This window comes from Protopterus annectens, chromosome 1.part1 (genome assembly GCF_019279795.1).
Source record: "Protopterus annectens isolate FY-2018-M chromosome 1.part1, PAN1.0, whole genome shotgun sequence".
Taxonomy (NCBI): Eukaryota; Metazoa; Chordata; order Ceratodontiformes; family Protopteridae; genus Protopterus; species Protopterus annectens.
The window spans coordinates 1,121,484,499-1,121,510,171 of record NC_056726.1 but is presented as its reverse complement, the minus strand read 5'-3'; the positions used below and the strand labels follow the sequence as shown (position 1 = coordinate 1,121,510,171).

At 38.3% G+C, this 25,673-nt stretch overlaps 1 protein-coding gene across 1 annotated transcript in view; it reads left to right on the top strand.

The window, feature by feature from the left end:
- The first annotated feature begins 1,569 nt into the window (after window positions 1–1,569).
- The window catches only part of LOC122815635 (deleted in malignant brain tumors 1 protein-like), a 281,322-nt gene continuing 257,218 nt past the window's right edge, over window positions 1,570–25,673 (top strand). The window contains exon 1 of the mRNA XM_044088309.1: window positions 1,570–1,690. Coding sequence (XP_043944244.1) covers window positions 1,621–1,690 — 70 coding nt within the window. The 5' untranslated portion in view covers window positions 1,570–1,620. The remainder of the gene's footprint in view (window positions 1,691–25,673) is intronic.

The following is a 25,673-nucleotide window of genomic DNA, read 5'->3' as shown; positions in this document are numbered from 1 at the left end:
TTTCTAGTTCTTATGCATGAAAGATGTTGCAAAATTCTAACTTTAAACATGTTATTTGTTTTTCCCACGTAAAACGCTATACATTGCTGACACTCAGCCAAATAAATTATATTCTTTGTTTCCCACTTCGATTTCCTTGCTTATACAAATCATTGATGCAAATGGAAAATAATAATGGACCTAGTATGGATCCTTGGGGTACTCCGAGGGTGATAGGTAAAAGGGTGGATAGTTTGCTCTGCCATAGACAACCTGCTGTCTAACACTGAGATAGGATTGAAACCAATGGATGGTCTGGTCTTCTAGGGAGATGGATTTCAAAGTGTTTATGAATATTTGGTGGTTTACCATATCAAAGACTTTCAAAAGATCGAGAAGGATAGCAGAGGAAAGTTTATTATTGTTTTGTTGTTCGTTAATGACATTACAGAAGGAGGGGAGGACTGAGGTTGTACTATGGAATGGTCTAAAGCCATGTTGGGGGATGGCTAAAAAGTTTTTCTGGATAAGATAGTTCAGGAGTTGATTATGGATGCATTTTTCCATAATTTTAGCCAAGGGTGACAGAATAGCTATGGGTCTATAGTTTGACAGCTCAGTAGAGCTGCCCCCTTTATGGAGTGGGATGACATGGGATATCCTCCAGATGGAGGGGATGGTTGCTTCAGTTATAGTTCTATTGATCAGAATAGTAATGGGATATGCTATGGCATCTGCAGCTTTTTGTAGATATTCTGCAGGGAGTAGATCAGCTGACAGGGTGGTAGGCTTTAGTTTCTTAAGTAATTTTCAGACAAAAGATGTGCAAACTGGTTTGAAGTTAAAGGAGAGTTTGGAGCTGGGTGCAGTAGCTGAAGAATATGAGCATCTGAGGGATAATTGGTTAGCTAGGTTCTGGATGGTTGTTGCAAAGAAGCTGTTAAAGGTATTGGCAATTTCTTCTGGGGGGGGGTTGGTTAGAAACCAAAGAGGTAGGAGAGAAGGATTGTCCTGGACTAAGGAGTTTGTTTATACCTACCCCAAACCTTTGTGGCTTGTTTTGGTGTTTTTCTTGTAGATGACAGTAATACTTTTTCTTGTCTAATATGGTGGATTTTTTTGTTTCATTTCTTAGCTGTCTGTATCTAAGTTGATCTATGGGGTTTTCTGTGGTCCACGAAGTGGCCCAAGCCATATTTCTAGGTAGCATTTTTTGTCTGGTTTCTTTTGAGAGCCAAGGAGCAATTGTTTAGGTTCTAATAATCCATGCTGGTGCATGGTTGTCAACAATGGATAGGAATTTGGTATTAAAGTAATTTACTGCTTCTTCAAGTGGTAATTGTTTCAGGACTGACCACCTGCAAGATTTGAGTTCATTTTGGAAATTCGTGCAGTTGAAATTCTTATTGTTGCTTAGCTTCAAAAATGGACTGGTTGTGGATATCAGCTTTTTAAATTTATTTAAATTTTATAATGCCTTCGGTCATTGTTAACTCTTACACCTAGATATAAGCAATTCTAAATTTTTTTTTTTTAATATTGTTTTAAAACAAAGACTGTTAAGCTTACCTTCTTCTCCTGACAGCCAGCAAAATAACAGCTGAAGGTTGTTTCATGAAGAATTAGAGGCTATAACTGGAAATGGAGCATATTCCATGCCTACGGATTACAATCCTGGTTCTGTTTTCTTTTGTTCATCTCTGCACCTCAGGTAAGATATTTTATTTATTTATGTATTTACTTATTACTTTACTTCCTTACCTTCTTACTTATATTTGCTTACTGGGATGATTCACCTGGACAAAACCACTTTCTATCTGAGACCGGGGAGAAGAACTCCACATAAATTTACACAAAACAATAAATAAGAATTTACAATACAAATTTCACAGATGTACACCAGAAGAAAATCAGCAATGTATAAATACATATAAACAGCATACGTTCAGCAAACTTTAACAATTACAGTATGATTACACCATAGTTGTTCAACTTCTCAGGTGTACAGAGAGAAAGCATCTTCTTGACCATTGGCAGGCCTACTCTTTCTACATGTTTATCTCTAGCCATGCAATAAAAGTATGCTTATTCAAGCACTTTCACTTGGAATATTTACATACTGATCCCTGCTGGAAATATTTTCTGCAATTATATTCTAGTAATGTTTTTGTAGAAGTGTTTTTTTCTGTTCCTGTTTTTGTAACTTAGACTAAACTTATAATTCATCTTTTGTTATTATTGATTTTAATAACCTTGTTTTATTTGTTTCAGAAAGTGTGTTTGCTTCATTTGACGCTATGAAATTCCAGAACTTTCTATCAAAATGATTATCATATAAGATTGGAATTCTTTACAGCTTTGCAATTATATTCTGAGGATCAATATCACTAAATAATATTTGTTTGGCATTTTGTTTATTCATCCCCCTATTGCCACAGCAGCTCATCTCTAAAGTCTTTTTAAATTTCAAAGCTTTTAAAAAAGTAGTGTTTTCATTTCTTATTTTACTTGACATTTTAAAATTCTCTAATAAAAAGGGCATTTTTTCTTACAACCTCTTTTATTACTTCTCCATCGACTGTGCACATTAACATAATGGATGTGTATAATTTTATCCTGATTCCCAGTATGTGCTCTTTTAGGGGGATTGGTAAAAATGAGAGGGGGCAATAATAGACTGTCTTCTTTTAGAAATCATGTCAGCTATTTCATTAACTAATTTTAATGTGTACTTTCCTATCAAAAATATTTTTTAGCATGTCTATTTAATCATGAAATAATGGGTGAACTGAAACTTACCTGGGTAATCTCACCATTTTTCCTTTTATAAGATTAGGTATAGCAAAATGTTACAGTATGTTGGTTTTCTTTAAATGCTTTAAAAAAGAAAGTTTCCTTTTTGAACTTTATTAAAATTGTAGTATCTAAAAAAATATATGATCTAAGGCCAATGGCCAATAAATGCAATTAAATCATTGGTACCATTGATATACTGCAAGAAGCCACTCAGCATTACTATTGGACTTTCCTATATTATAAAAACATAATCCAAAAAATAACCAATAAAAAAAGACAAGAAATATTGTATACTTTTTGAAATACTAAAAGGTATCTTTCTGTCAGTGGAATCACAATTTTGCATTAAAATGTGCTCAAAAAGGATGACCAACCATCCATCAAAGAAATATGAACATTTATAGAAATGCATAGCATGAAAAACAAATTGCATAGCCTGAAAAACAAATTGAACAAGTTTGCTGTTTAATATTGAAGAGTCTATGTTGGGTTTATACTTTGTTGTTTAAAAAATCAGAAATAAAACCTTCATATAAATTTACAATACCTACCTTCAGTGTGAATCATTAGCACATGATCACCACACCAACTCTGTGCACATTAAATTAAAGGGTAAACTGCAAAATGCATTACCCGTTTTTACTATACCTGTCAACTGTACAGAATGACACAGATTGGATAGATTTTAGACATGCATTTTGAGTTTCAGCCTTCATATTCCTTAGAAAAAGAAATAAGCTAATGAAAAACATGTTTTTCTAGTAACTTCTTTAAGTTAAACGTACAATATTTGAAATCTACCCTTTCCCCCATTAGCTTTTGTTTTGTCCAGATTTGTTGCACCCTGACTAAATAGTAGTAAAACTGGAGCAAGGGTTAATGTTGGTACAAGTGCTCCTTACAGATGGCATTAATAATAGAACAATGGAAATGCATTTGGAGATATGGCTTCAGTGCTGTATAAAGTGAACCTTCTTACTGCAGAAGAATATAAATGAATGCTAAAATATCCCCCAGCTATTTAAAACATTTAATATATGTGGGCCTCCATACTTTCTGAACTACCAAATGAAATGTTATTTTCCACCATCCAAAGAACAAAGGCCAAGCAATCTATCTTATATTATTTTGTTTACCACTGTTACTTTAACTGAATCAAAGATTTAAAATTATCCATTGTAGATCATGTGCATAAATAGTTATTTTATTATCAAGGTAAGTGCTCTGCAACAGTAAATCATAACACTTAGCTTTGTGTTGATCCAACTATACCCCAATAAAAAGTCAGATATTTCCATTAACGGCTATCTTCCCTGTAATAAACAAACACAGGTATTGTGCCTTGCATGGTACTGAAATAGGTGACATGAATCTCCCATATATATCTCACACTGTGTTTTATTTATGTATGTATGTGTATATTTATTTATTTATTTAACATTTGTTGACCGGGAATGTATATCTATATATATATGGGTCTACTGCTTTTAATCGAATATCACTTATTTGAAAAAGTGCACTTTCGCAAAACTTGATTCAATGCACTGGTAAAAGATATAACATTACATTGAGTGGGGCTTTACTTAAATATACCAACTGGATTGCACTACAGTGGTGAAATGGTAAATTCCTATACAGTAGATCCATATATATATATATATATATATATATATATATATATATATACATATATATATATATATATATATATATATATATATATATATATATTTACCATCACAATGCCGACGTGCACTACTTATTTGAACAACAGATGTTAGAATACTTATTCAAAAGTGATGTGAAAACGCTACCATTGCAAATGGACTGTGCATTCGCAATTCTAACGCTCACTGGTGAGGGGCATGTTACTTAAATATACCAACTCCGAGATTGCACTACAGTGGTGAAATGGTAAATTCCCTATTCCCCACTGTAGTGTGTGCCTAGGCTAGGTCAGTTTCCTGAATGGTTCATTGAACCTTGCGTGGAAGTGCACATTTTCCGTAACCGACTTTAGGATCTACTGTTCATTTCCGATGTATAAACAAATGCAGATTTTCTGATTTTCAAATTTATGATAGTAAACCATATATATATATATATATATATATATATATATATATATATATATATATATATATATATATATATATATGTGTGTGTGTGTGTGTGTGTGTGTGTGTGTATATATGGATTCACTTCAGAAAACTGAAAGCCCAAAATCTTGGATTTCAAAAGACTGAGATCTTGAAAGTTCAAAAGACTGAAAACTCAAAATACAGAATTTTAGAAAACTAAAAACACACAGGATACCAACACTTATTATATTCCAGCACAACTACATAAAGAAATAAATAGAAGGTAAACTGTTTACCACTTCTCTAAGTATAAGCAGTGGGGCTAGCTCCCCTGCACCCCTGCTACTTAAATATATTAACTTCGAAATTGCACTCCAAAGAACAAAATGGCAAACATAGCAACTGTAGCAGTCAATACCAGGATAAAGATGCGGTTCTAATATGCAAACTATACATACTGAAAATAAAAAAATACTGATCCAGCACAGCTAGGCACAACACAATTTATTTTAAGAAACAAATGGAGCTAAAAAAAGTAAGCGGTTTTACGATATTCACATCGCTTCATCAGACTGACTCATTACACCAAGCACATTCAATTTAAAGTAAAAAACAGCCAATCAACTGCTTAGCATTCATTAATTACCAATAAAGCATTTAACAGTCTTAAAGACATGATACAAAAATGTGTAACAAAACAGAAACTAAATTTCAAATAAAAACAGGCATCATAAAAAAGCACTTAGGCAAACAACAAAACAATGTCTAAGTGGACCTGCTTTTAAAAAAAAGGTTTCAGGGATAACACACCATTCAAGCCAGGTGGTTTATCAGCATTAAAAAATACAATCCATTTCTACTCAGCTATCTCTGTTTGATTCCTTATGTCTCCTCCTCTCATCCTCTCATCTAAAATTTCAAGTACCAAAAACTTAAAAATATGCTCTGTTCCATATTCTGAAACATGTTTGATAAAGCATTAGTTTCTTTCTTATGCTTAATATCCCTATAGTGCTCCAAAATTCTTTCTTTCAGGGATTTATTAGATTTACCTATATATAAATGTGGCATATCTGACAACTACGAGACAATGTTCCTTGTCTTACAGTCTGCATAAAAATCTAATTCTATTTTATTGTTGGCATATGGCTGTATATAGTACGAACCTATAAAGACATATTTACATGCTGTGCAACTCCTACAAGTAAAGGTACCTAGCCTACTTGATTGTACTACCTTTTTATGACATTGTGATTTATAACATAAATGCTTTTTGCGAGATTTATTATTCTTAAAGAAAAACTGTGGTGTTTCATCTATTACCCCTTTGTGTTCTGGTACTGTAGTTAAGATATTCCAGTTCGTATTTATAATTTCACAAAACTTATTAATATCACTTGAGTATTGTAGGGGAACCCTGAAAACATCTTCATTAACAAATTTTACCTCTTGTGCATCTGATACCACCCCCTCTGTGAAGTAAGCTCTACACTTAGCTCCCCTTTCTCTCCATGCATTTGTGATGCAAGAATCTAATTCTTTCTCACTATAGCCTCTATCTAAGAAATCTTGCTTGAGGGAAATAATAGCTGCTTCTAAATCCTTATCATTTCTATGCAGTCTCATGAGTCTAAAAAATTGCCCTTTCATCAAATTACATGAGACATGCCTTGGGTGCATACTGTTTTTTATGCAGCAAGTTATTCTCCCTAATAGGTTTACTGTATATGCTAGTATGTATATTTTAAGATCTGTTTTCTTGACCTTCATATTCAAAAAATCATCTCTTCACTAGAATAGTTATGTCAACTTAAGGAAGCTCATAGTACTATGCATATAACTTATGAAGTCATTTAGTAAGTTCAAAGGGCCTTCCCACAACAAAAACATATCACCCACAAAATGCTCATACTTGCAAATGTTCATCTTTTTTTATTGCACCAGCACTAGGTTGGCGTAGCTGTTAGCACAAGCTGTGCCCATAGCTATGCCAACCTTCTGTAAGAAATACTCCTGCTCAAAAATAAAGACATTATTCTCTAGGATGATCTCAAGGAACGTGCTTAACAAATTCACCTTATTATTCGTAAAACATTGCCTCTCATTCAAAAATGCTCTAATATTCTCAACCCTCCATACATTGTGGATGACTTTTAAGAGAGATTCTATGTCTAATATAACTAGAATGAATTCACTAGTCAAGTTAGATACTTTGTCAAAGAATCTGTGTCGAAAACTCTTAGTGTCCTTCAAAACTGTCTCACATTCTTCTAACAGAGGGTGCAAATTTTTCTCAACAAGGATGGATAGCGGTCCAGTTGTCCAACCTCTGCCTGACACTATTGGATGCATTGGTGGACATTCTAAGTTTTTGTGAATTTTGGATGAGGGGATATTCAACACTGAAGTAATCAAATAAACTTTCAGAAATTAGTCCAGTCACAAGCATATCAAAGATGAAAAAAGATACTTTCTCTATCAGGCCAGTAACAATGGATTTTGAAACACATAAATAAGTATTATTATCATATAACACTTTCCTCATTTGTGTTACACATAAATCTTTATTTAACACTAAAATGCCTTCACCTTTATCAGCAGGTCTAATTTTTAATGAGTGTATATTCTTTAATTTAGTCTAAGCAACATACTGTGCTGATGTCAAATAAAAAAATGCAGGCTTAACATCATCTTTAAAAGTTTTTCTAAACTGTTTTTCACATATATTAACACATGCCTCCACCATAGGATGGAGCAGTAGAACAAAAGTGCTGGGTTTGAAAAAAATAGTAGTAATATTAGCATTACTGTTTGGCAAAATAGTTTTAAGTGTCAAAGTTCTGCCCAACAATTTCAGTGGTATGAAAAAAATGGAACAACTGGACAGAATGTTTCATTATTCCAGATGCGTGATGCCAATATTCTTTATGTTTTATTATGTGTTATGCAATTATGTCTGGGCTGGGGCTGAAACTGGTTCTCTGTGGATCACCCCACTACCCCAGTCAGCTTATTTACATACATACATGCACACACACACACACACACACACACACACACACACACACACACACACACACACACACATATATATATATATATATATATATATATATAGAGAGAGAGAGATCTAAAGATATATATATCTATAGATATATATATATATATATATATATATATATATATATATCTATAGATATATATATATACATCTGTATGGATTCACTTCAGAAGATTGAAAGCCCAAAATCTTGAATTTCAAAAGACTGAGACCAAAATCTTGAAAGTTCAAAAGACTGAAAACTCAAAATACTGCAATACTGAAAACACACAGGATGCCAACAATTATTATGTATGTATTCTACCTGTGTTCCAAATTTCAGCTGTACACCACAAATATGTTAATTACCTTTATTTTTAAAATTAATATTTTTTTGTTTGTTCTCTCCACTGTAACTGTTTATGTGCTGCATACCACTGTAAAAATATGTCTCTTGTAATTTGTGTGTATACTGATCATGTCTAAATAACTAAATGTGTCTGTAATTTTTCTTTGTGGAGCTTTTCTCCCAGGACCTCTGCTGAAAAAGGGACTTTTTGACTCAGTCAGACACCCCTGGTTAACAAATGTAAAATAAAATAAAATAAAATATATTCCAGCACAACTACATACAGACACAAATAAAAAATAATCTGTTTACCACTTCTCCATGTATAAACAGGGGGGCAAGCCCCCCTGCAACCTCATGTGGGGTCAAGCCCCCCACACCCCCTGCAACTTAAATATATCAACTCCAAGATCGCACTCCACAGAACAAAATGGCAAACATAACATATGTGTTTCATGACTGCCTGTTGTAACCTTAGCCATGTTCCCTTCTAACTTGCTATGCTACAACATAAATCATGTTAGTCCAGTGAAGAGTGAAGAAAAGTAGCATGGTTTGTATTGTATTTGGTCGAAATTCACTTGACTAAGCACACTTCACTGAAAACTCATTTGGTGGAAACTCATTTTGTCGAAAGTTGTATAATGCCTTTTCCCCACTGTAGTGTGATCCTGGAGTTAGAGTATAAAGTAAGGGGGTGTTGGTGGCACAGCCACCCACATTGGGGGGTGTGGGGGCCATAGCCCCCCACTATTTTAAATGGTTTAAACCATAGACATGTATATTGGCAACTGAAATGAATGACTCTTTCCACAAGACAATATAAACTCAAAATATGTTGGGTGGGGGCTGTGCCCCCCCCCACTTACTTTATATTCTAAATGCAGGATCACACTGCAGTGGGGTAAAGGCCATATATAACTGTCGACAAAATGAGTTTTGACCAAATGAGTTTTCAGTGAAGTGAGCTTTCAGTCAAGTGTGCTTACTGAGGTCAGTTTCGACCAAATGTGTTTTCGACCAAAGTAGACCCATGTATACTTCAGTAGACCGACCACTTACTTACCCACACTCATTTGACTGAGACCATAAGACTTCCAGATGTCAGTGCTCTGATGGTGTCAGTCTTGTGGTCTCTGTCAAATGAGTAGTGAAGGTAACCCATAAATATATATATATATATATATATATATATATATATATATATATATATATATATATATATATATGTATATAAGTTGACTGGGGTAGTGGAGTGATCCACAGAGGATCAGTTTCAGCCTCAGCCCAGACATAATTGCATAAAACATAATAAAACATAAAGACTAATAGAATCAGGCAACTGGAATAATGAAACATTCTGTCCAGTTGTTACATTTTTTTCATACCATTGTTCATACAGTGGTGGTGTGTTTTCTTAACTATAACCAGTGATACCATTAATACATCATCAAATAGCTAAGATCTGACTTCTGAGCTAATAAGCATAGTTATGGTAGGCAAACAACACCAGAACATATGATACCCAGTGCTTGCTGTGTTTGGGCCCAAACTAACATAGTGGTGATTGTCAATATGTCTTAACTTTAAACAGGCTGCTAAGCCAAGATGTCACATTTTATATATTTCATACTTAGTTGAAAAATTATCAAATGTATATGAAAAAGGATAGGTTTTGTATCAGTGCACATCTACAAAATGAAATTGTTTTCTTTGTAAATTGCTTATCCAATATCTTTTCCCAATGCTTTCTAACCTTCTTTGATTGATTCCTGTAGTTATCATGCAATATTTTATATGCCCTACTAATTACCCCTTTTGTAACAGTAGCTTCTGTTCTAGAGTCTACTAAAAACTACCAGTGCTGGTCTCTTACTGAAGATCACCCAATTTATTTCTGTTTGGCTATACTCTGATACTAATCTTTGATAAGGAAGACAGTCTCTAGTCTGCAGGCCAAATGTATTTTTTTTTAGTGATAAAATGGTTTACAGGAAAGAAAATGTATGTATTTATTTGTTTATTTCTTTGCAGTTTGTTGACTGGGAAAGTCTACTGGGCCACGCTGAGCCCATTTTCAGTGGAGGCCCAGGAGAGAGAATTATGGTAGTTTAACATTGCTAGACAACGTGGTAATAACAGAGTTGTAATAGCATTCAGTACAAAATAAAATTATATATTTGTTTTTTCTGAGACTGAGGCATATTTAGCCGTAGACTGGTATTGCACAGACAATTTAAAGAAGAGATATTGTATGCAAAGTAGTGGAATATGAATTGAGATGGGTATAGTCATGGAGGCTGAGAGCAAGGACAATTCGAGGTGGAGCTAAGGTAAATGTGGAGAGTCGATCATCTGATCAAAGATCTAGAAGGTAAGAAGTGAAGATTGAACTGAGGGCAGGACAGTCAGGAGGTTTATAGATAAGTTTGTGAGCAGTAGTAAGTTGCAGATAGTTGAGGTAGTTTGGAAGTTCGACCCATTTTAGGGAGATAAGAGCAGTGCAGTGCAGTGATGAGAGAGTTTTTTTGGAGATTGTTGTGTATTTTGCAATTTTATTATAACAAGTTTTAAACAATAGGGAAAGAAGTATATAAGTAGAGGCAAGTCTTTGTCTGGAAGAGGGGCTGAGGAATTGGTTGTGCCTATACAGCATTTCAAGTTTTTGATGGGTTTTTTGATATTTTGTTGCAGGTGGATATCAAATTTTAGGTGTTTTTCTATGGTTACTCCCAGAAGTTTTTTTTTGGCTGACAATTTCTATTTTGGCATCAGTATGGGATTATATATTGAACATGGTTTTGTCCAACAGGTTAGACTTTTTGGGGGTGAAAAGCATGACCTTGGATTTATTAGCATTGAGGGTGAGTTGGTCATTTTGCATCCAGGACTCAGTGGTGGAGAAAGCAGCTTGAGTTTTAAGTTGGAGTTTAGAGATAGAGTCAGCTGTGCAGACAATGGTAGAGTTGTCTGCACATTGGATAAGAGTCCCATTGGTCACAGATGTGTGCAAATTGTTAATGAAGATATTGAATAGGAGGGGACTAAGTACAGAACCTTTGTGAACTCTAGTAGAGGAGTAGAGATAGGGAGAGATAGAGTTCTGCCATTTGACAGCCTGTTGCCTATCTTTTAGATAGCTTGAGAACCAGTTAAGGGTAGTGTTAGACAGTCCAAAGTAGGTGAGTTGAGACAGTAGCAAAGGATGGGGAACTGTGTCAAATGCTTTTGAGATATTTAAGAATATGGCAGATACTATTTTGCCATTGTCGTGGGCTCTAACAGTATCCAGAAAGAAATGAGAGCAGTGGTAGAACTGTGGCCATGTCTGAAACCATGTTGTGTGAAGGACAGGAGCTGGTTCTGAAGTAGACAGGGCATTAGCTGAAGGTGGATGCACTTTTCCAAGATCTTAGAGTGGGGATAGGATAGCAATAGGTCAAAAGTTGGAGATATTGTGGTTTTGTCTCATTTATGAAGAGGTGGAATAAAGGCTTTCTTTCAAAGCTTGGGCACATATGATTCTTGCATGGACCTGTTAATTAACATAATCATAGAGAAAAATATGGCTTCAGCTGCAATCTTTAGGAAATGTTGGGGTAAATTATTGGGGGTGTTATAGCATGGTTTAAGCTTAAGGAATAGCTTTTTGATAATTGTTATAGAGATGGAATTGATGGTGAAATTAGGGGTGAGGTGGGAGGTATTTGGGGGACAGATGAGGAGATGTTTTGTGAGGCAGAGTCATTTATGTTGTTCTTGCTATGGGAGAAGGTAGCAGTAATGTTGGCTATTCAGTTTATAAAGAAAGAGTTAAAGAGGGAGGAAGTTTCATGTACTGGTTTGTCAGGGTGAGGACAATGATTGTTTTTAGTGCCATAGTTCAGGATAGAGGAGATGGACTTCCAGAATTTGGTGGTGTTTGTTTGTTTATGATTAGATTGTAGTTTTGTGTAGTGGACTTTTTTGTCTTTACACATTTTTTTTTACTAAGTTATGGAGTTGTTTGAAGTCAGTCAGGGTGATTTTTTTTGTCAGTTAGATAATGTTTCCAGGTTTTTATCCCTAAGGTACATCAGGCTTTTAGTGGATTTGTTTAGCCAAGGTGCATAGTTAGTTTTGACCCATTTCATGAGGAGTGAAGCATGCCTTTTTAGGGTGTCCAGGAATGTATTGTTGAAAGAATCTACTGCACTGTCTAGAGGGAGAGTTTTTAAAATGTGCCAGTTAATACTTTTGAGAATGTCAATAAAGCTTAGGGGTTAAAGTTAGTTATATTCCTTGTCTGTTTATACAGGTGCTGATTATGGAGGGTTAAGGAGCATGGCAGATACAGGCGGAAGAGTGCCTGCTTCAGATATTTTATTGGGGTGGGAGACAGAATACAGTCAAGTGTGGATCCAGAACTGTTATCCTTGTTAGGTCTTGCAGGGGTGTCTATGAGTTGGGTAAAGTTGAATAGGTAAATGTTGGTATTAGGGGAGTTCGAGTTGAGGCTAGTCCAATTAATATTTACGTCACCTAGGATAATAGTCTTGTTTTTAATGTTGGTAGAGGTCCAGGCTAGAATTTCTTCTAGTACATGTATAATGTTTCCAGGCGGTATGTCGACAGCTATGATACAAAGATTTTTGTTGCTATTAACTTTTACGAGAGAGATAGTAATTTCTTCATTTGCGAATTGTGGAATAGGATTAGAGTAGGTAACTATGTTTAAAGAGTTAGGAAACACTAAAGCTATACCACCCCAGATTTTGTTAGGTCTGTCAGATTTAATGGTCTGAAAGCCTGATGGGAGGAATTCATCTTTAATGTATTGTTTTAACCATGTCCCGGTGATGGCAATGATGTCATGTTGGTTGTGTGCTATCCAAGCATGAAAGTTGGAGATTTTGTTACGGATACTTTAAATATTTATAGTTACTATGTGAATGGATTTGTGTGAGTTGGTTCTAGGAGATGTTGAGGGCATATTAGAGGTAGTGGGGCCAGGGTTGGGATGAATGTCTCCTGAAAGATGTAGAGTAGTGAAGAAAAATATGCAAGACAGAGGTCTGTGCCTTGTGTGTGTTTTGGGCTTGAGTTTTTGAAATGATTTAAAGGTGTAGATTGTAAGAGGTATGTGGACCTTGCTAGTGAGAGGTATGATTTTAATTTTAAACAGTAGGAGAGGGGTTATTAGATAATGGTTGGGGGGATATATGAGAATAGCTAGCACATATAATGTACATAGGATGCGAGGTGGAGATGGTAGAGTAATGAGTTGAGTAGGTGATAGGGCTCCAGACAGTAAGCTGTGCTAGTAGGCAAAGGAGTATGGAGAGAAGTGATAGGATTAGAAGATTTTTGTTAGAAGATTGCATTGTAGGATGTGTTTGGGATTGTCAGTGAGGAAAGAAGTTATGCAGGTGAGAATTTAGCAGGTGGGTAGCAAAGAGGTGTGTATTTTGATAGTGAGAGTATGTAAAGTAAATGTAGAGTGAGTAAGAGTATGGACAGTGAGTGCAAAGTGATGGGAGTAGAAAAGAGTTAGGAGCCTAGAAACAATTAGAGGGGGAAAGGATGGAAAGGATTCGTTGAAAGTAAATATGGGAAGGAGTTATTGTTGCATAAGTGTAGGAGTAGTGGGGGTGGGTAAGAATTGGGGGCAGGGTAGGGGAACGGAGTGAGGCTGTGTGTAGTGAGGGGCCAATGGAGTAGGTAGACCCTTGTTCTTGGCAAGGGACGATTGCAAAAAAAAAAATCAGAAGTAGTGGTAAATGGTAGGGTCTTAGTCATTTCAGCAAGCCTATAACACTATTTTAGTCAGTGTTCCAGGTCAAATTAAATACTATGTTGAAAAAGTTATTTTGATAGCAAAGTGCTAAGAGGGTGAGGAGTTTAAAAGAAGTGAGGGGGGAGTAGCAAGAATTAAGTAGTTGTCTCTCCTGGCAGAGTGCTCAAGAGTACATACAGAAATAGTTATTCCAGTAGTAGCAGGGACTTGTTAATGAGAATGTTACACTGCTTAATTTCTTATCCTGTTGTAGCACTGCAGGCCACGTACAATTAGTTTTTTGCAGAGTCTCCAGAAGTTTCCCTTTTAGGACTGTTCATGACTTCCTGGTGCACAGTACAGTAAACAATGTATTAACTGCATGACTGGAGTGAGTAGGGGAATCCAGCAAGAAGGCAGAGAAGATGGTGGATATACTACAATTAGTTTTCTGCAGAGTCTGTAGAAGTTGTTTCCCTTTTAGGATGGAAAGTGGGAAGGCAGATAGGCAGACACAGTGGACTGAATAGAATGAATACAGCAATACTCTGAGTAAAGGGCACAAAGTACCTGAGAAAGCAAAAAGGCATGAAATGACTTTCTATACCTTTCTCTACTAGCTTTATTGAACCCATAGCAAATTCTACCATTTTGATGTGCCCATTAGCAGGCAGGGCAGGCAGACTACTGGCACATTTCATGAAATTGTGAATGTGGAAGGAAGGCCTAGTCACAACTGGATGGATGGAAATAATATAAAACTTTCATAAAGGTTATTAATTGTACACTATGTGAACACCATTTTGAGTGAATAGACAACACAAGCATAATCCTCACCTCCTTCCTCCTAATTTTAGTTTTCCTACTGATATTCTTGCAGCTTTAGATATCCAGGGGGTTTCATAATGGTTACCACAGCATGTATTACCTCTACACTCAGTCTAATCTTTCTGAGGGAACGGACAGTGCAAGCAATGTTATAGTGATTGTATTGAATGCAGACAATGCACACTAACCTTTATGAATCCTAGGAAAAGTTTTTGAAAAACTTATGTGAAGAAGTGAAATAATAGCAGGAAACTGTGCAACTACTAAGGAAATACCTCAAATAAAGCTACTGTACATAAACATTGGCTTTATCTAAAGAGAGAGTCAACCTGGAGCCATTTCATTTACAAGTAATAGTGGGTTTGGCAACTAGGAATTGGGTTGTGAGGGGTGCATGGTGGAAAATGTAAGTGTGCTTAGCTGTCCAGGAAGGTTTTGTCTGATAAGCAGTCCTTCCCTGTGGCATGAATCCTAAATGATACTGAAGATGGACCTTGTCTTACCCATCATCTTCCTTTTTGTTCTTCTTATTCAAAGATGGTGAAACCACTGACATTTTTATAACTTTACAATTCTATCCTCATCACTAAAAACTATGTATTATATCTCAAAATTTAAAAAAGAGACAATTTTAAGAGTTTAAAGGGTTTAATAAATAATTTAACTTCTGCGGCATGCAGCAAAAATTGTGCTCAGCATACTGAAAAGTTTTAATAAATAAGTACAGCATGTAACATGAGCTTTCTGACTAAGTAGGGTGTACAGAATAAGCACTGTACTAGCTGCACATTTGCTCTGTATGTATAACATCACCTAGTGGCATTTCATACCAGTACATAAGTAGAGATTAGGTTTTGAGGTGTAGTATATTCTGCATCTGGAAGTAGAGGACTTTGCCCCTCATAAGAATATTAATAATCCTATTTGTTAATCAGTTAAGCCCACTGGACACACAGTACCTTTTCAGAGGTGACCCTGGAAAAATGTCTGGTTAAGTGACTTGCTGACAGTCACAAATAAGTAAAAACTACAAGAAAACCCTAGCCAAGCTAGTCTTTTCAGTGAGTGATACCTTAAACCTTCTGTAATAAAAGCCCATGTGATATATGCAAACAACCACTTAAACACAAGTTTTTAATCAATATGGCTAATGAATGCCCATAAATTTTAAAATTTTCTTTTTAAGTCTTCATGGATACATTTAGACCAATAAAGTGAAACACCACTAGCTCTGCAGATACATGTTTCACCCTTCTTATGAAGGGATATCTTATTTTTATGCTTCCACTAAAGTTCTTTTACGTCTATATTCAGTCTGTTGCATGCAGTTAATCTTGCACTCATTTTGCTGTTGTTGTGGTTAAAATAATAGAGATTATACCATGACCCCCTATTAATATTCCAAAACGTGCACGCTGATTGGTCAGCGTGCATGTTGTAAATCGACTTATACTAATGGAAAAAGGTACGGTCGCCCGGACTTTTTCCATTAGTATAAGTCTTTTTTAAAACACTGTCTCGCTATGTTAAAGGAGTTTAACATAGCGAAACAGGTTTAAAAAAAGCAACAGAGATCTCTGTTGCTTTTTTTAAAGCTGTCTCGCTATGTTAAACTCCTTTAACATAGCAAGACAGTGTGTAAAAAGCAAGGGAGATCTTGCTTTCTCCGTTGCTTTTTTCAACACTGTCTTGCTATGTTAAATGGGTTTAACATAGCGAGATGGCTTTAAAATAAGCAACGGAGATTCTCCATTGCTTTTTTTAAAGCTGTCTCGCTATGTTAAACCCATTTAACATAGCGAAACAGTAAAAAGCAACAGAGAACTTGCTTTCTCCATTGCTTTTGCCCAAGGCTCTGATGCAGTAGCATAGGCATACGCATGCGCAGTACATCAGAACTGCCGCAGAATACCAGACAGCTGAGGAAGGGCAGCAAGGAGGCATTATACAATGTCATTATTTAAGAAAAGTAATTATTTTTTTCTTAAATAATGTCATTGTATAATAGCAATGACCCACTTCTGGGTGTGGGTAATGCTGGACTTACCCACGGTTGGCTTTGTTTGGTCACTCAGGCTTCACCTTCGTGACCAAACCACGCCAACCGTGGGTAAATCCAGCATTACCCACACCCAGGCATGGGTTATTGCTATAATATTTAACGTTTATGTAACAAGGACTTTTAGTACAGATGTCAGAGTGATGCTATATCTGCAGGTCTACTTTTAGATGCCTAGATATATTAAGAAATCAAACACATTCACGGACTGAACTGTCTAGTTTATTACGAACTATAATTTCAGAATCTGCTTAAAGTGCAGTGGTGCAGCAGTTAACATTGTCGCCTCACAGCAAGAAGTCTCTCTGTTTGATTTCCTTGGCTGCTCTATGTGGTGCATGTCCTCCCTGTGGTTGCATGGGTTTCCTCCAGGTGCTCTGGTTTCCTCCCACATCCCAAAGACATGCAGTAAGCGGATTGGATACTCTAAATTGGCCCTAGATATGAGTGTGTGTGCCTTCTGTGGAAGGTTGGGTGCTGGGCTGGCAACTCGACACTGTAAAACTCCACTGCCAATCATGAGCGGACAGGTGATCTGCTGTGGTGACCCCTAACTGGGAAAAGCTGAAATAAGAAGAAGATAAGTTAGAATTTCCCAGTAAACAAATGTTAAATAAAAACAATTAAGCTTTATAGATTTAGTACAGATTCATAGGAGTGTCAGGGAGTCTATATTAGAACACCAAATGTTCAAAATTATGAGTGTTCTAATATCGACTCATTTTCAGCAAATGCTGAAAATATCAAAGAAACAGAAAACCAATTTTTTTTCCTCGGGAAAGAATTTGGTTGTCCATTTCTGTTGCTTTGGTATTTTCAGGGCTGTGGTGGAAAGTTACCGGTCAGGTTCAGGTAAGTGTGTGATTGTGTGGACATGAGAGTTAGGGCTTGTTAGGTAAGTTAGGGTTAGGGCACAGGTCAGGTAAGTGTGCGAATGCGTGGACGTGAGGGTTAGGCCAGGGTAGGTGAGTTAGGGTTAGGGCACGGGTGAGGTGACTGTGCAATAGTGACGGACCTTAGGGTTAGGGTTTGGATTAAGGTAAGTGGATAGTTAGTGGTGTATGCATAGTTTAGTGTAGGTTTAGGTGTAAGAGTTTAGGTGTATGTATGTGGATTGCTGTTTGTTTGGTGTGCTTGTGTTGTGTATATGTGTTTTGGAACAGCAAATTTTTTCCCTAGGAAAAAAATTGCTGTTCTGAATGTTCGATGTTTTAAATTTTCGATTCATAGGGTTCGATATTAGAACACTCTAAATTGTGAATGTTCAGTGTTCTAATATAGACCCGCTTCAGAAAGATTCTCTCTTTCAGTCTGTGCTAACTGACTATGGAGGATTGGGAGGATTGGGTAGACTGTAGGACAGACAGAATCACTGCTTCACAGGCATGGAAATGCTGCACAAAGAAACATCTCATTAGGGACTTAGTACCATGTCTCTGCATTGAATACTCTGCTACAGTACTCCTTACCAGCCCATGTATCCTAGGTGTGCTGCAGTACTCCTTACCAGCCCATGCATCCCAGGTGTGCTGCAGTACTCCCTACCTGCCAATGCATCCCTGGTGTGCTACAATACTCCCTATCAGCCAGTGCATCCCATGTGTGCTGCAGTACTCCTTACCTGCCAATGCATTACAGGTGTGCTGCATTTCTCATTACCAGCTCATGCATCCCAGGTGTGCCACAGTACTCCTTACCAGCCCATGTATCTCAGATGTGCTGCAGTACTCCTTACCAGCCCATCCATCCCATGTGTGCTACAGCACTCCTTACCAGGTCAGGCATCCCAAGTATGTTGCAGTACTCCTTACCAGCCCATGTATCCCAGGTGTGCTGTATTTCTCTTTACCAGCCCATACATCCCAGGTGTGCTGCAGTACTCCCTACCAGCCCATCTATCTCAAATTTGCTGCAGTACCTCTTACCAGCCTATGCATCCCAGGTGTGCTGCTATATTCCTTAATGGGCCATGCATCCCAGGTCTGCTGCAGTACTCCTTACCAGCGCATGCATCCCTGGTCTGCTGAATTTCTACTTACCAGCCCACTCATCCCAGGTGTGCTGCAGTACTCCTTACCAGACCATGCATCTCAGGTGTGCTGTTGTATTCCTTACCATCCCATGCATCCCAGGTGTGCTGCAGTACTCCTTACCAGGCCCATCCATCCCTGGTGTGCCGCAGTACTACTTACCAGCCCATATATCCCAGGTGTACTGCATTTCTCATTACCAGCCCATGCATTCCAGATGACCTGCAGTATTCTCTATCAGCCCATGTGCCCCAGATGTGCTACAGTACTCCCTAACAGCCAACACATCCCATGTGCGCTGCAGTACTCCTTACCAGCCCATGCAACCCAGGTGACTTCAGTACTCCCTACCAGCCCATGTATCCCAGGTGTGCTGCAGTATTCCTTACTAGCCCATGTGACTCAGGTGTGCTACATTACTCCCTGCCAGCCAGTGCATCCCATGTGTGCTGCAGTACACCTTACCAGCATATACATCCCATGTATGCTGCATTTTTCATTAACAGGCCATGCATCCCTGGTGACCTGCAGTAGTCTCTATCAGCCCATGTGTCCCAGGTGTACTACAATACTCCCTACCAGCCAATACATCCCATGTGTGCTACAGTACTCCATACTATCCATAATATCCATGCAACCCAGGTCTGCTGCAGTATTCCTTATCTACCAATGCATCCCAGGTGTGCTGCAGTACTCTCTACCAGCTCATGTATCCCAGGCGTGCTGCAGTACTACTTACCAGCCCATGCATCTCAGGTTTGCTGTACTACTGCTTACCAGGTAATGCATCCCAAGTGTGCTGAATTTCTCCTTACCAGCCCATGTATCCCAGCTCTGCTGCAGTACTCCTTATCAGCCAATGCATCCCAGTTCTGCTGCAGTACTTCTGATCAGTCGATTCATTTTAGGTGTGGTGCAGCACTCCTTACCAGTCCATGCATCCCAGATATGCTGCAGTACTCCTTACCAGACCATGTATCTTAGTTGTGCTGCTGTACTTCTTACCAGCACACCTGGGATGCATGTGCTGGTAAGGAGTAAAGCCATACAACTATCAGCCCATGTCTCCCAGGTGTGCTACAGTACTCCCTACCAGTCAATACATCCCATGTGTGCTGCAGTACTGCTTGCCAGTCCATGCAACCCAGGTATACTGCAGTACTGCTTATCTACCAATGCATCCCAGGTGTGCTACTGTACTCCTTACCAGCACATGGATCCCAGGTTTATTTATTTATTTATTTATTTATTTATTTACATTGGGGAAATTCTAACTGGACACAGGTCCTTTTTCAGTGGAGGCCCTGGGAGTAAAGCTCCACAGAACAATAAATGAGCAGCTGAGTACATGAATGATTGGTACCAGAACCAGGGTCTAATGCTCAATGCCAAAAAAGTGCATTGTCATTCCCTTTGGGAAAAACATTTGCGGTAATTCACTGAACACCAAAGGTGTGATAAGAGATCTGGGGACACAGGCTGACAGCAACTTCTCCTTTGATAACCACATTGCCACTGTGTTCAGAAAGTCCTTCTATGTGGCACATCTCATTACAAAAGGTTTTTGCTCCAGAAAGAAGGAAGTTATAATCCTGCTCTACTCATCCCTCATTCGACCTATTATAGAATACAATGCCCCATTCAGCATGTACCTCACTAACCTACAACAACTGGAAAAGCCACAAAAAATAGCCCACTAAGAGGATCTTAGGCCTTAAACACATGCCCTACATGGATAGACTCAAAAAACTCCATCTATACTCTGTCTCATATTGCTTGCTTAGAGGCAATCTCTGCTTGACCTACAGAGCCATGTCTGACCCAGAGCTGTTAGATATGCTACATCTAAAGAAATCCCAACCCCTCCATGCCACACAATCCAGGGATTTCAACCTGATTACCACAATAAACAGAACATGCTGGAAGGATAGGTTCCTAACCCAGAGACTCCCCATACTCTAAAACAAACTTCCCATCCACATCAAGCAGAACACTTCACTGGCACTCTTCAACAGAAATCTTGACAAGTGGATGGGCAATAGAATGTTCACCCTGGGGATCACTTCAGTGGCTTTGCATGATAGGGGCACTGGGAACTACCGCTGGGAAGCACAATGCCAGGGAATCTTTTGGGCTAGGCTTATATAGGCTCCATGGCCAATAGCCTAGTACACACCTATGAAGCTATGAAGAACAATTGAATATACAGACAATAGCAAATAATACATACTGCAGTAAACATTAGCTATACATACAATATTAAACATAGCAATGAAGAGATATACCAATATCTAGCTAGAGGCTAGGATAAAAAGTAGAATATATATACAGATAGTGCTACGCTCAAATGGATACTGTTCTAAACTCATAAGCTTAAATCTTATATACAAATATTGCACTAAAGTCAAACATATATAAATCAGATGCTCAGCATGAAGGTGTAATAAGGTAGAAGGGCTAATGGGGTGGAAGGGGAAGATAGAGGAGTAAGAGAGGAGACTGAGTGAGTAGTATACATGCCAAGGAGAGGAAGCCAAGTGTGCAGTATTTCTCATTACCCCCCAATGCATCCCAGGTGTGCTGGAGTACTCCTTACCAGCGCATGTATCTCAGATTTGTTGCAGTACTCCTTAACAGCTCATGCATTCCAGGTATTCTGCAGTACTCCTTACCTGCCCATGCATCCCAGGTCTTCTGCAGTACTCCCTACCAGCCCATAGAACCCATGTGTACTGCAGTACTTCTTACAAGCTCATGCATCCTAAGTCTGCTGCAGTACTCCTTACCAACCCATGTGTCCAAGCTGTGCTGCAATCCTTACCAGCGCATGTATCCTAGGTGCATTGCAGAACTCCTTACCTGCCCATGCATCCCAGATCTGCTGCAATACTCGTTACCCACCCATGCATCCCAGGTGTACTGCATTGCTCATTACCAGGCGATGTATCCCAGGTGTGTTAAAGTATTCCCTACCAGCCCATGCATCCCAGGTGTGCTACAGTATGCCCTGCCAAACCAATGCATCCCATGTGTGCTACAGTACTCCTTACCAGCTAATGCATCCTAAGTGTGCTGCAGTACACCTTACCAGCCCATGCATCCCAGGTGTGCTGCAGTACTCCTTAGCAGACCATGCATCCCAGGTGTGATGCAGTACTCTTTACCACCCCATGCATCTCACGTGTGCTGCAGTGTTCATTACCAGCCCATGCTTCTCAGGTATGCTGCAGTATTCATTAACAGCTCATGCATCCCAGGTGTGCTGCATTACTCCTTTCCTGCCAGTGCATCTCAGGTGTGCTGCAGAGCTCCTTAGCGGTGCATGCACCCCAGGTGTGCTACAGTACTCCCAACCAGCCCATGCACCCCAAGTGTTCTGCAGTACTCCTTACCACCCTATTCATCCCACATGTGCTGCAGTGTTCATTACCAGCCCATGAGTCTCAGGTATGCTGCAGTACTCCTTTCCCAGCCCATGCATCCCAGGTGTGCTACAGTACTTCTTGCCAGCTCATGCATCCCAGGTGTGTTGTATTTCCGTAACAGCCCATGCATCCCAGCTGTGCTGCAGTACTCCTTACCTGTCCATTTATTCCACATGTGTTGTAGTACCCCTACCAGCCCATGTATCTCAGCTGTGCTGCAGTACTTCTTACCAGCGCAGGCATCCCAGGTGTGCTACAGTACTCCTTACCAGTCCAAGCATCCCAGGTGTGCTGCAGGACTCCTTACCAGCCCATGCATACAAGGCATGCTACACTACTCCCTACCAGCTTATGCCACCCACTAGCATAAATATCCCTACACAAAAAGAGAAATACACATAACCACACACACCTGAAACATACAAGCCCTTATAAATACATCTGAGCAGCAGGGGTAACCCCTAAACAAAAGCACGCACACACGCACTCACACACACACACACACACACACACACACACACACAGACACACACACACACACACACACACACACACACACACACACACACACACACACACACACACACACACACACATACACACACACAAGCATGCACATGCCTACATACACTCAGCAACAAACAAAACCCTACAGACTATTAACAATGATGGAAAAAAACATTCACAAACCGGCATATATGCTCTAACACATACATCTACAAACACACACACACACACACACACACACACACACACACACACACACACACACACACACACACACACAAACTATGCTAAGCAGACTGGAGGCAAATAATGTGAAAGATACATGTGATATTTGTACAGTTCAGAACTAAATGTAAACTTCCCATTTCAAAATTGCATGGTGGCCTTAACAGTCATTGTAAGTTACTTAATAATTACACCAATGACTAATTAGTCTTTTGTCATATTCTGGCCTGGAGTCAAATGGACACACATTAGTAACTGCAAATCAAAAAATAAAGACATCTGTGAGGACAGCATGTTTTACAGAAAAAGAAACATATTGATATGGGAAGGATATAAAAGTATGTGTCTATATATTTTAATGTAAATATTGCTTCAGTTAGTTGTTATCATTTTAAATATCTCCATTTCAACAAATCTTTTAACTGTACGAGGAATTATTGAGAACAGATCTGAAATTATGTTTTCTTGGAATGAAACTGAAATTACGTCACCACATATTTTAAGTAAATATTGCTTCATTTTGGAATAAGTTGCAGTAGAAATGTTGTGAAATAAGTATCAGATGTTTTAAGAGGTGTTTCACATTTGGTTATACAATAAAAAGTTAAAACATATTTACTTCATCTCATAATTATTACATTAGTCAGTATTTTCCTTTCAGTGAATCTTCAATCTTGCAGAAAAGAAATTATAAACACTATCTGACTAAATAGTAATTCATTCTATTCTAAGGCCTGTATCACCTGGTACCAAACTATAAGATACCTTCTAGTGCATTGCCTAGGTTAGAATAACACTGTGCCACATTTATGAGAGCTGTCATGACACATCTGTCTACCATGGATGGATATAGAAATGTTTTAATGGCTAGGATGTTGTAAATATATTAAAAAAACATGTATCTTTGTTACTGAATGAAGTTTGTCGTTACATATTGAGTAACAGAATTAGCATTGTCTGTCAGTTGGTGCAGAGGGTTAAGTCTGTAAGCTACAATTCTTGTAGTACAGGGTTTGATTATCTCACTTGTTTATGTTATTTATTTATTTTATTTATTTAACATTTGTTGACCGGGATAGTCCGACTAGGTTCAACAGAGCCTGTTTTCAGCGCGGAGGAGAAATGGAGAAATGCCCAGATTTGGAACTTGTTTAATGCATGACCTTAAGCAATTCATTTAACCAAAAAAATGCTTAACGATAACTGGGAGTTAGAACTAAGCTCCTTAGTGGTGTCTTAGACTGAAAGCCTAACACCTATGGGCATTTGAAGAATGACAGCTTATCTTAATCTTTGTGACTATGATTGCAAACTGTCAAGTAAGGCATGTTCCTGGCTGCTGCAGTGTACATTCCCTGGGCATGGCTCTCAATTGATTGCTGTTACTGATTTACATGGGCATATGGCAAAAGATGCTACAGGTGCAGTAAGGCTGAATCTGATAATATCTTTTATGAGGCTAAGGCTAATGATACATTGTATTAGGCTAAGGCTAACGATACATTGTATGAAGCAGGAAGGAACATAATCTAAACAATCTCACACCATCATTGTCAGGATACTCCTGAACTTGCTGGACAGCATTGCTAATACACACAACTGCAGATGGCCTGATGGCCAGAAAGGTGCTTTAACATATGCAGGAACAGGGGAGATGTGCCTTAATTACACTGCCTAGCACTTTTGTGCTGACAGCGAAACCAGCATCTTCTGTAAATGTATGCAGGTGTCTGGTTGGTAAAGTATGCGCCTTCCCATATAGTGCTGTCTCACTGCACATCTCATCATCTCCCTACTGACATTATGTAGAGCATGTCTGACAGCTGTTTACCATCCTAACCACACCATCCACACCTGACAGTGTCATGTCAGGTGGAACACTGTTTAAGGTATCACACGTTTAACCAGTAACAGTTCACAAATGAGTGTGTTGTCACCTGAAGTTGCATGCACAGCATTAAGGTGCAGGTTGTGCTCACTACCACTGATGTGATGTGTCAGTACCTTCATCTTGTCAATGGCTGTATTCCCTTCCACCATTTCCTTGCAATATGATGCATGTTATATCATACCAGTGTTCTGTGACATAAAAACATACCCGGACAAAGATGCATCAGCCAGGACCTAAATATCTTTGTAATATTCCCAGTGTCTGGACCCGACAGAGTAACCAGGTAATGTGGTTAATAATTTAAATATAGTGATACATGCAATACATAAATGAATCTATATGCATATATGCAAATATTCCCTTAAGGACATCAACTATTTCGGCATACAGCACCGACCATGTACATTATCCTTTCTATACAGGCATAGTAAGATGTAAACCTGGTAAAACACTGCTGGCCACCCACAAAATATATACAGCACATCTAAAGCAGAATCAGCAAACAAACAACTGCTCCTGTTCAGAGCTCTATATGTCTAAGAAATAGTTAGAAAGGCAATAAATGATGCAGTCAAAGTGTATTTAGAGGTACCTGCACAAAGACTAGCAAACAGGTAGACAACCTAAAGAAAATAAATGAGATGTTAAACATAGTTTGCCATCTATATAAATATCTAAACAGTGCCTGAAAAAAGATATAGGTAAGGC